The sequence below is a fragment of the Amblyomma mixtum genome, chromosome 8 (genome assembly GCF_055824585.1).
Source record: "Amblyomma mixtum isolate Tamu chromosome 8, ASM5582458v1, whole genome shotgun sequence".
In the NCBI taxonomy this organism is placed as follows: Eukaryota; Metazoa; Arthropoda; class Arachnida; order Ixodida; family Ixodidae; genus Amblyomma; species Amblyomma mixtum.
In genome coordinates this window covers 14,907,665-14,920,369 of record NC_143019.1, presented here as the reverse complement: position 1 = coordinate 14,920,369, position 12,705 = coordinate 14,907,665, and the positions used below count along the sequence as shown (strand labels likewise).

General features: G+C 41.8%; 1 protein-coding gene across 1 annotated transcript in view; it reads right to left on the bottom strand.

The window, feature by feature from the left end:
- The window catches only part of unc79 (UNC-79 domain-containing protein), an 82,811-nt gene that overhangs the window by 61,100 nt on the left and 9,006 nt on the right, over positions 1-12,705 (bottom strand). The window contains exons 9-16 of the mRNA XM_089556579.1: positions 9,041-9,055; positions 6,388-6,452; positions 5,521-5,682; positions 4,125-4,345; positions 3,021-3,231; positions 1,185-1,251; positions 1,081-1,118; positions 733-836 (exon numbers count right to left, since the gene is read on the bottom strand). Coding sequence (XP_089412705.1) covers positions 733-836; positions 1,081-1,118; positions 1,185-1,251; positions 3,021-3,231; positions 4,125-4,345; positions 5,521-5,682; positions 6,388-6,452; positions 9,041-9,055 — 883 coding nt within the window. The remainder of the gene's footprint in view (positions 1-732; positions 837-1,080; positions 1,119-1,184; positions 1,252-3,020; positions 3,232-4,124; positions 4,346-5,520; positions 5,683-6,387; positions 6,453-9,040; positions 9,056-12,705) is intronic.

The following is a 12,705-nucleotide window of genomic DNA, read 5'->3' as shown; positions in this document are numbered from 1 at the left end:
GGTCATTCAGGTTATTTAAGAAAAAAGTGGAATGCTTATCCACAAGGGCGAGCAGAAGCTAGGCTGACTATCATCTGGCGAAAGTGACTCCTCCAAGTGAATGCCTGAAAGTGAAGTTGATGCTTATATACCTATTGCAACAAACAGCGCAAAAAACATAAAGACAAAAATAAGGACACACAACGAGTGCTATATTGTTGTAATGCTGTTTGTTATAATCGATCACCACCAACTCACCCAACTTGCTCTACGCTTACATATTCATCCTGAAATACTAATGTGTATCCTCTACTTTTTATCTTTTACTAGCTTAATACTTCTCTTTTCAGCTCCTTTTTTAATTGCATGCAGACTTGCGCTTTCAGGCTTTGAACAGGCAGAAATCGCAGTTTTGGGATCACAAAGACCACAGGACTGCCAAGGATCACAGAAATAAATAACTACAAGCACCACAAAGGCACACTAATATGACTGTGCTGATGCGTCGGCTGAAAACAACATCACGATGCTGTCGATTGTGCTAGTTATGAGAATTTGAGAAATCAAAACAACATCGTGGAATAATACACAAAACACAAAATTTTGAAAAAGACTTCAATTAAGAGAATAAAAACAACACATGAAGCTGTGCTGTTTAACTGAGGACGATGAAGATCACAGCTCACATAAGTGTGCAGAACTGTACAAAAAGGACTGAAGGCACAAAGTGTCCCCAAGCACGAGAAGTCTTACCAATGCCCTCCGACTTGAGCATATTCTGCGGGGTGAGGCAGGAGACAGGACACAAAAACATCAAAGTGGGTCCGTGCAATGTCCATCAGCCAGCCATGGATGTACTGCAAGCACATGAACCCACATCAGAAGGGTGCTGTGCGTGAGTGTTACACCAACTATGCAGTGTTGTGAACACCTTGCTGAAGGTAACTTTTTTCACGCTCATTAGAGTTCAGCATAAAAGTGAAGCACACTACATATATAGGGGGACAACTACCATCTGACGCTGGTCAATTACTGCTTCGGTGTTTTATGGGCAGGTCTGCATAACCTTAGGAAGGGCTGGTAACTGTCAAAAAGACTTACCTCCGTTTTAAGCCTCTCTAGTGAATTTCCTGTTTGATCTGCAGCAAAAATGAGAAAGGTCGTTTAAGGTTTGCACACAGCCATGTGTTAACAGCATATAGTACCATCTGGCAGGCAGGCCGTGTAGTGGAACCATTGAAAAAGCATTCCCAGGAGGCGGCCCAGGGTCTCCTGAAAAATCAAGACCACAGACACATATGCCTTCAAATGGAGTGCAATGAAAGCAAATTAATTAATTTTTTTTTATAATACGACAATACAATTGTTGCACGGATGGTGGAAAAGTGTTGAAAGAGAATCACTTTTCAAAGAGTGAATTTTCACCTCTCCTCTGACAGGTTTCAGAAAAATGTAGCCAAGCAGTTAGAAATATGACAGCATGGAAAAAGCGAAAAATGGAGCAAAGCTTGTACATAAATGGACAGCAGTCTTGTTCTTTGCTATTATAATACTCCTCAGTGCATGTAACATAGCAACTGAAGGCAAATGCATTGCTCAGCACTTTCTGGCATAGGCTAATATGCCATGTTTCGTGCAATGAGCAAAACAAAAAGCACAGTTATACTTCAATAAAATCATCATTCAACACTGCTAAGGCTAATAAGCCTACTCACACTAACTATGTTAGAGCTGATAAGACTGTATGTCACCTCTTCAAACAAAGCTCACCTGAATTGGAGCAAGCAGAAATTTGGGACAGAGTAACTTAGGTAAAGAAAGCACGTAAAGTTACCTGGCTTCTACTACAGCAGAACATATGATGCAGTTGTTGTTGTTCACGAGACGCAGGCTGAGAAAATACAATGACGAATGCTATCCAGCAGTGCTCGCAAAAAGGAACAAAAATTAGCCTTCTGTGTGCATAAAACTGCACATATGATCCAGTCAGCGCTTGATAAACTCCTATATGAGAGAGTTTATCCCATAGAGGAATTATTCTTGATCCCATACAAGGGTGGCTTCCCTTACTTTGATTAAACTGAGTTTTATTAATTTCCACCAGTTATGCACTTAAGTCAACATGACAAAATCACTAGTCAATACCTGTATTTACTCACACGGCGAATGCACTTTAAAAAAAAAAAATGGGGTTAATTTGGGAAATGTGTCAAGGGTGGAAAACTTCCATATACACCACTTTCCAGCAAATACAAATTTGGGAAATGTGTCAAGGGTGGAAAACTTCCATATACACCATTTTCCAGCAAATACAAATTTGGGAAATGTGTCAAGGGCGGAAAACTTCCATGTACACCATTTTCCAGCAAATACAAATTTGGGAAATGTGTCAAGGGCGGAAAACTTCCATATACACCATTTTCCAGCAAATACAAATTTGGGAAATGTGTCAAGGGCGGAAAACTTCCATATACACCATTTTCCAGCAAATACAAATTTGGGAAATGTGTCAAGGGCGGAAAACTTCCATATACACCATTTTCCAGCAAATACAGATGTTAAAGCTAATTTATCACATTGCAGCTGGGGGGAAGCCAACTGGAATGTGGCATTGTTGTCATGACAATGGTATCCAGCAGAAAGAGAAAACATTCGTACCCCGGTCCCTCAGATAATTCGGCCATCACCACAGCCTTATTGCGCTAATGTGAGTAAGCGGGAATCATTGAAATTTAAGCAATAGTTCCCTTCTAGTCATTAAGTGCACTGAAGTAGTTGAAACCAAAACTAACTGGAGTTTTCTTCCCCTGGGTGTGTTTTTATGACGAGTGAAATATACACCATGGTAGACTAATGTAGGAGATGCATTTATTATGTGAGTGCACTCATTATGTGAGTAAATGTAGTAATCAAAGCTGACCACATAAAGAATTCTTCAACTCTCACCTAGCACAACCTCTCTAAAAAGCTTTCTGCCCTATATGTCGGCACGCAACTGCGGGGAAAAACAAAAAAAAAAGGGGTCTGAAAGAGTGACTTACGGGGGGAGTGTTGTCTTCGGGTGTGCAGAGGCCGACCAGGAGCCAAACCCCGTAGCGGCTCAGCAGCTGCCGTTCTTCCTGCGCCATGCACTCCAGCGACTCTTCGGGCCCCTCAGAGAGGCCGCCAGCTGAGCGGGTGTGGCGGTCCGTCGTCGATTCCTTCCCTGGCACTCCCCCTTTGTCCGACGTGGGCTGAGCCTCCTTCAGAAGGCTGCATGCCACAACACTTGACTGCAACTCATTCCACAGTGACCACTCATAAGCATCATCATCCATGCAAAGTCCATGCCGAGACTGAATCATCTCCTAATGATCTAAAATCACCCCTGTGTGGTCTCATCTATGGTTGCTCTTATCCTGAAAATAAATTCCCGCTTTTATCACTCTATTTCATTATCTACTGCTCTTGGCTTCTTTTATTAACTAGATATTAACTCTGTTACTCTGATAGACCACCAAGGGCTCTGTGTCTGTCCTGAATCCACCACTAAACTGTGGCTAGAATGCAGTCAGTTCACTTTTGTTCTGTAATCCACAAAGCTTTCACTCTTTTCTGAACATTTTGCACATCATTTTCCTTCACCGGTGCTTACTCTGCTGCATTCAATCTTCTTTCAGTCATTGTTACGGTCAGGTTAAAAATTGGCGGTGGCATATAAGCGCCGGCACTATTGATGAAGAAGTAGTACTATTCTTGTGTACCTCCATTATATCTTGTAATTTATTTAAACATAGTTAAAATTATACAGCTAAGCAGGAAAAGCTCTTTGCCTCCTGTAATGAGAAACAGTAAAAGATGCAAATCTGCAATGTTATGGAATCCAAAAAAAACAAGGCCGGCTTCATATTTTGATTGCTGCTTTTGATTTATAACTTTAAATTTGAAAGCAGCACTGACGGCGTCGTAGAAAATGAAATCTGCAAAGGTGTAGATGATGCAAGATGCGTCCTCAAGCTTTATCATCTGCTGTCTACAAAAGAAAGAAAGATTTAAAATGGCTGCTATCTCCCCTGCTGCCTACTTACTGTTAGAACTAAAAAATACTCCGACTACCACACATTTCACATATTTTCAGTGTGAAGCAACTGCACACATGTACACACCTGACAATGGCTTCAACGAAATAGAGCTGTGTCTCGCGGTCCATGCTCCAGGGGCTTGGGATGGGTCGCAGGGCCACGTGTTGACTGGCACGCTCGTTGTTGCTCGCATGTTTGCCCTGGAAGCACTGGCCGCAGTAGCGGATTGGCCGGTTGCCATTAAAGCTAGCACACTCCATGGAGAAGCAGGTGACGCTAGCAGACTTCTCCCGGGCATTGCAGTTCTGCATGCCAGCGAAGAGTTCATGTTACTGGGGAGCTTCAACTTGTCAACGTTTAACAATGATTTTGCCACGCAGTGCTTGAAATTTCGCTCCACATGAGTACCATTTGGCTGTGTCAAACCTACACCAGATATCACAAACAAGGCTGAAACAGTAGTAGCTCTTTCTTTTCCTTCTTTCAATCATGAACTATACATTGGCTTTGAGAGCCAGAATAGAAAGCTCCCGGATGTTTTCCTACATCAGGTGGTTAAAGACGGAGAGCTAATGTTTTACCGTAGCCTCAAACCGTAGCCTCCGAGCCCTATCTCACCTGAGAATGTGCCAATTATGATCATGCACTAGCGACTGCTCTCAACCCACAGCCACCAGACATCAAGCCCTGCATACTTGTTGCGGACGGGCTTCACCCACAGCCTTGGCAGCCCACTGCCCACAAAGGCACTTTGGCACTGCTTATTACTCCTAGACTCATCAAAAGTTAATGCCCTACTCTGTAGGCCTGCCCTTTCTCCTTTTAATTCATATCACTTTATTCATTTTGAATTTATTTTACAATACCACCAGCCAAGCCTTGGTGTCCAAGGCATGTGTGCTACAAAGTACACATGAAAGCCGGCACGTGTACATATACTTCATGCTATGAGGCAAAAGATTAATGAAAAATTTAACAGGCTGCACCAGCAAGAGACTTATACAAAGCTTTACATTCCAAGAAGAAGATATGAGATTTCTGAAAGATTTCCACCTCAAGAAACAGGAACATGTACAATGTAATCATAAAACTGTCCTTTGTCACCAAAGCTATCAAGCTAGGGGCACATTGTACCAGTTTTTCAAAGTTCACCTGACCAGTGGTCTAACTCACCACAGCACCTATTCTAAAGCTCAGCTGAGCGGCATGATGACAAAAGGATCGATGTTGTTGAGTGTGCACACTGCCCCTCTGACCCAGACCAATCTAGCTAGATTTATTATTGGCCACCAAGTGAATGTGGGTTTTTGATGACGACATACGATGGTGACAGCGAAAACATAAAAACCCAAAGAAAGTTCACTACAAAGCTATGGGTGCAAAACAACCGTCGCAGACTTCCACCCGCTTCCTCTCCCACTAGGCCCCTTTGTCAAGCTGCTTTTACAGAGAGACAGGCTTCATGCATTGTGCAGCCAACCTTGTTTTCGCAGTGCAACGAGATCTCCTGCATGGGCAGCAGCACATCCATGAGATGGTTGGGGCCGTGCTCCCGACGGATCTGGTCGGCACACCCCTGGCACACAAACAGAGGTGGCGGCCGCTCGCCCGATGCAATGGCAATGGAGTGGTCGAGGCACATCTGTCCACACACGCAGAGGGGTCATTAATGTGCTGCCAATCATGAGGTGCATGTGTACTTCGACTTAGCATTTAAGCGAAGACTGACCAACGTGAAGTACAGTACGGTCCATTGTTAAAGGTAACATGCGATTGCGTGCCCTCCGCGCTTCACGAAGCTCTGCCGCCTATATGCGGCGAGAGTAGGCGGCATCCGGCGCATGCGCGGAATGACCAGCCATCATGCTTACTGAGCATGCGTCTTATTCCGAAAATTCCCACAAGTAATCGGCGGCAGCGCTCCGCGAAGCATAGAGGCCACGCGATCTCATGTTCCCTTTAACAGTGGACCGTACTGTACAAGTGATAGAACCAAACTGCAGTAAGTCAACCTGCATTTCTCACAAAAAAAACTACCTCCTTTCCCTCTGATGACAAAATACTAATAGCATGGCAAAATAGCTAGCTTGGCGCTTAAACATGGAACTAAACTGTATACACTGTTCAAGAGAATTTCAAGATCAGTAGTTCCAGTGTCGTCCCAATATTTTGCAACATCCTACAGTAAGCATACCAGGGGTTGTTAATTTGAAGAGTTATGTTTACTTGCCAAAAACAATTCCATAGAATAAAACAGCTGTTTCATTTATGGCTGCATTGCTTCAGACTATTTTCACTTTCAGCTGAGATCACAATAAATGTTTATATATGAAAAAAAGCCTCTCACCTTATAGGCTTCCTTGTTTTCCAAGCTGACACAACTCTCTCGTTGACACATAAGTGGCTTCCAACCTAAAGAGGAGCATTCAAGACAATCTGAAGCAACTTGTATGAGCTTCTTGTATATATTTACACTGCTACCAAGCTTACTAGGCTATACCAAAAAGTAATGTAGCTCAAAACTTAGTTTAATGAGTGTAGCAAAATAGTACTTCTACTGAACATTTATCAACTGAACTCATTCAAAAATAGATGTTTACAAATGACAGAATGTCATATCATATTTACAGGTATATAGTTTGTTATAATTCTGATATAGTGCTAAACTAAATATGGTGCTAAATTGTCAATTCATCAAAGTGCTTTCGACAGCAATCAAAGACCTATGCTACAGGGAAAGGAAAGGTATGTCGTCGCTGTGCAAATAGTTAACTCAGCGAAAGCTTGCTACACAGAATGCTGGTGCGCAGTGCCCCCTGGTGACTACGATGCCTCAAACTTCTCCCTTTATCCATGTTGTGGCGTCACTGCACCATCATATCCACACAGCTTTCCACCGGTTCTTGCTGCATACACCAGCACGTCTGCATGCGCCGATGGAAACTCGTCTGCACCATTTGTTTATCATGGCATGACATCGGTATGACGCAGAGATCTGTGTGTGCTCATTACTGCATATGCTATTCACATCAACTTCTCTTTTACACCTCAGCCTTTGCAGTGCAAGCACATTACCATCCCTCGCTTGTGCAAGCCTCCTCCTCATTTTCTTGCTAGACTACTCACCACCATGAAATGTTTACGCTATCACGGCGTAAATCATTAAACTCAGCAAACGCTTGCCATACACCCTTCCTCACTCTCGTGCTCGCTCCATCTGTACTTCACTGTCCTTTGACGTGAGCACCCACAGCGCCATCCTGTGGTGGAACCTCTAACTTGTTCTGTGCACAGCGCCCCTGGTGTACAACATGTGAACTAGTGTCTATGGGTGCGAAGCATCTACGAGTGCATTTCGAAAAAATACTCCCACAAACATTATTCGCTGTAAAACCTTCCATTCTGCCTTGTTTGCCCATATAGTTGTATTCTAAAGCACATATAGAAAATTGTAATTTGTAGAGTTTAACATCATGAAGTGACAGATGGGCTATGATGGGACATCATAGTCGAGGGCTCCGGAATAATTTAGGCCACCTGAGGTTCTTTAACATGCGCTGACATCGTACAGCACATGGGGACCTTTTGCATTACGCCTCCATGGAAACGTGGCCATCAGGCCGGGATTGAACTCAGTTCCTCGGGCTCAGTAGCTGAGTGCCCTAACCACTGATACTCCACTCATAAGTGCTCATTTTTATACACTGCAAATAATATTCAGCAATGCACATCCAGAGTTATCTTCTGGGCAATAATTCTATGCCTGTCTGTAAAAGGCCCTGTCTCATTTTCCTGCCTCTCACCTGATAACTAAGAGCATTCCCTTCCTCCCAATTTTAACACACGACTGCATAATGCCACACCATGCAATGTTCAGAGAAATGAGGGTCATGGGAATAACGCATTGAGGGCAAACATAAGAGGATATAACTTGGCAGAGAAGAAGGTTTGCATCAAAGTTCTGCAATGAGTGAAGCAGCTGTAACTTTTCTTTGCAATTTCTTAGCATGCTGTCACTTGGTAGGCAAAAGTTCGTACATATTTGAAACACAGAAATGAGATGGCTATCCTCAAAATTTAACCCTTTTAGGCACTGCTTGTCATTTCTCTTCAAAAATTTTGTTTTTCTGCCTAAATAATCTTGGCAGGCCTTAAGAAAGGCAAATTATTTCGATTTTTAATGCGAAACACTAACAGTTGTCCTTTTTTTTTTTTTTGCAGGTATGCGTAAAAGTTGTATTAAGTGTCAGAATGGTTTGAAATTGTAACAAAGAAGCACTATGATTTGTCAGATGAGCACTTGAGAGATCAGGAAATAATTTTTCTTTTTTTCAAAGATGCGCATGACACTAAAATATGTGAAAAAAAAAAAAGATTATGGTTTGCGAAATCTTACACTTGAAAATGGCGACAGACATGCTACCAAGCTCAATGTTTAGAGAAATATTATTTCACTAGCAAACATAAAAAAGTACCTCAGTTGTGATATGAACAGTGCTAAATTCATCTGAAATTCAGCTAGCTGCAGCACACTCCCAGAAGAAACTGCGAATTCTCAATATACACATTTGTGTACATTGTGCCCGAAAGGGTTAAACAGCATAGAACTTTTTAAAATTTCTGCAGTAACAGGTGAATCTGGAGTACGTATGTGCAAACCTTACACCTTCATTGCTCAATCCCAATGAACACTGAAACACCACTGGACGTCCGCAGGACATCCCAAACGTGCGCAGGACGTTCAAGGGGTTTCTGTGCCCATTGGGATGCTGTGACTACACTATGCAATTAGTGTTCAGTTTTAGACAGTATCATCAGCATTCACTTTGATTTAAAAACCTCACTACTCGCTACACTGTAGACCTCCTATTACTACCTCCCTCAGCTATACCTATTCGTCTGTATAGAAAATGAGTAATAAACTGAATCTTTAGAAGCTAGGCTGCTGCTCCAGACACTGGAGAGCTTTGACGCAGGTATACAGGAGAGAGACGTCTTACCAATGGGGCAAGATCCTGACAGAGAGTTAAACAGGGGCAGAGGCCAGGGAGAGACAACAGGATGACCACAGGGCACAAGAAAGAGAGAGACACGCAATTCAATGGCAGACACACACACACACACACACACACATACTCCTGCTTCCTTTATAGATTAAAAAAAAAATAAAAATGGGGGACAGCATTCTCAGAACTCAGGTATAAAAAGTCACACCGTTTAAGAAGAAAAAAAAATTATTTCACAGCAAAAATTCAGACTGGGTTGCACATCTTCCTTTAATGCATTGTCCGCAGAACATTTTCCAGGCCAAGTGAAAATGTCCAGGACGCTAGCTTTTAGTCTTGCTTTTAAGCAAGACTTTTGTTTGAGCCAGCTGGTTGTAGCATATGACATAATTTGTGCAAAAGCATACTGCAGTGCGAAAAGACGGACTTTTGTTTAGTCACCTATTTTCAGTTTTTTTTTTTCCTGTATCTTTTTTATTGTACCTTAGGCTCGTGTGGTTATAACGTGGCTTTTTTGAACAATAAACTTAGTTGGAAGTTGGTGCAAGTCCTGTCTTGTGTGTGTTTGTCTCCATATTTCGCGTCAGTACGCTCTTGCGTAAATTGTGTCTTGTTTTTTTTTTTTTTTTTTGCATGGGAAAAAAGATTTCTCTCATAGAAAAAAAAAAAAAAACAGGCTGGGCTGCATGTCTAGAAAAGGTTTGTTACAGTGTTCACTGAACTCACTACTTTTCTTCACGAAATCCTGTTAGGTTTAGATGATGCACTAAATGTATATGTATTCAAGTCATTACCAGTCAGCAGCGCACATAAACTGCACAGTGTTCTGCCCTTTACTGTGTTCATAACGATAAAGTAGGTATTTGCCAAAAATAAGGAGCTCACTGAACATAAGACTGGAATTGACATTGGTCTAAGTCGTGGATTATGTATGACACTGCTGGCATTCCAGTGCACAGAAATGTCTACATTGAATTCCAGAGCTTTGCAGCACCATGAGAACAACAGAAAACAAACCAAGCACTACCTTCAACCACACGTATAGTGTGCACACTACTTTCAGCAGACACTGCAACCGGCTGGCTATACAAGCTTACTGTGTTCTACAGCAGAATTAACCAAAGACTACAGCTCTCAAGTTGATCAAAACCTGATTGTACTGTCTGGAGAGCATCATCAACATTTTGGAATTTTGTGAAAAAGAGGTGCTTTCACCTTAGAGCAACTAACCGCCCAAATACAAAACGAGCATTTACAATTAACACTTGCTAATTTCTTGTGACAAACAAGGCAAGTAAATCTGTCAAACTTATCACTAGCTCAGGCATACCTATACATAACAATAAAATGCTGTAGTATGTACAGAAGCCTGAGTGAAAATATACTAGTAGCAGCTCAAGAAAGAATGTTCAGTTGCCTTAGTATACTGATTCAGCTCTGTGTGCTTCATATATACGTCAACTCAAATAGCACTAATGAATACAATTTTCTCTGCTAAACATCTTTTATTTCTTATAACAAGTAGGCAAAAGAGAAACAAAGCCTACGAGAAGCACCATGCATACAAAGCTCTGCCTAAAAGCTATGAGTTGCTAAGTGCTCAAGCCATTTCAGTCATAGAGTTTCTTACTACTACCTAGAGGGAAAGCTGGCGGCGCTGCACTTCAGCCACCATGGACGCCCAAAGCATCATGGGGCGGTGAGCTACTTGTTGCGGCACAGTTGTAATTTTTTGGGAACATGGAGTGGCACTACTAAGACGTTTCATTCCGAAAACGCTGTTTGTGTGTGCGCAGACGACTTTCACGCGAACGCAGTGGGCAAAACCCATAGTAGTGAAAACGCTACGACACACGACGCCAATAAAAGGTTTCACTTTTCCGAAATACCATTAAAAAACCTCTTATAGTATTTAAGCAACAACATCTTTTTTGAAAACATATTTACTCTTAAAAGTGCACCTGTTAATTACGAAATATTAGTTTTTATGGTGTTCACTACTTGGCCAATAGGAGAGCGAGTCGTCTCTTATTTTGGGCAAACTTTGCACTTAAATGCTTTTCTGCTCGTTTGTTGCAATCATTAGACAAGATATTGAATATTAGAACGTTTGTAGTTATCAAACAGCTTTATTTGTCTATTATTTTTTGGCCAAAAGTTGCAGTTCCGCAACAAGTAGCTCACCGCCCCATGATGCTTTGAGCGCCCATGGTGGTTGAAGTGGTCTCGAGGGGTCGCCATGCAAACTCCCATAGACGGGCTGCCAGCTTTCCCTCTAGGTAATAGTAAGAAACTCTATGATTTCAGTAGTATAACTATGCTACTCAGTTGCAGCAATCAATGCAGGCTAAGGCCCGGGCCACTGGAGCTTGCAGGGTCACAGAGCTTATCGCTTCTGCACAGATCTTTCTCTCATGCTTTCCATTTTGGGATAACTCTAGTAATTTAAAAAGCACGCCGTCAACTCTGCGGCTCTGCACTAGTGAGCAAGCCCATGCTAAAATTTGATACAACTAAGGGGAAAATGGAATGTCTACAAAGTACTAAATAAAAACTGAATGCTTAATTTTTGTAAGCTCTACTGCACAAAAGCACGAAAGTTGCAATACAGGTTATATAACACCAGTTCGGTCACAGCAAAGTAACCAAACCTTTAAAGGCATGCATAGCATTCCTTAGGACACGCCAAAAACAAATGTACCGGTAAAGCAGCATGATGCTGAAAGCTCGCAGGAAAGCAGACTGACCATTTGAGTTGCATATAGAAAATTATGGAAATGGTTGGCTGCATGTGAGTTGCATGAAGACTACAGCAGCATGTACCATGCGGTTGAAGTGTGCATTTCTAATGCAGTCAACGAGATAAGAGTGACAATAATATGTTACAGGCAGCAGCTAGTGTGACGGCTGGACTAACTTCAAAATAAACTTTGTCAGGTAAGCTTCAGTTGCAATAAACAAAGAAGAGATTTGGCATGAGTGACAAGCATTTATTGGGCAGTTGTCAAATTTAAGTACTGAGCTTCCAATGAACCACTATTTACCATGACTCTTTAACAGACTATAGTACAATTAGTGAATGTTGTGTTTCACGCACTGTTGCAAATTATGAATCTTGTTGATATTACGCTTATCAGGCTGGTGTTACACTTGAATAAATGGCACCATGTAAAGTACTGCACTAACACTAAACTTGCTGTGAGCATTGATCAGTTACACCCATGATAGTTACAAACATTTTTAGAGCATTATATATAGATAGGAATATCACAGCTTTCACCCTTTTTCAGATTAGATGTCAGCAATGTCTGTCTGGTCAATATATATTCAATCTGTTTTGTGTTACTATATTGCTAGTTTGCACCAATCCCTTGGAGTTTTCTGTAGGAGCACAACTTTGGTAAATAAAAAGCCACACACCAAATTCTATTGAAGTGCATCATTGCATCACCTCCTACATGACAGGAAGCACTTTCTCTCGTGATCCTAGCAAGACTAAATCTGTTCGAAAAATATGTAATGGCCCGATTGCACACATCTTGAAAAACTTAGGATGGCTCCTGTTAAAAGTTAAAAATTGATTTAGCAACTGTGTTAATTTCCTGTACTGATGAGCTCTTGTCTCTGCATGCAGGATTCTTGCTTTCCTGAGAGCATGA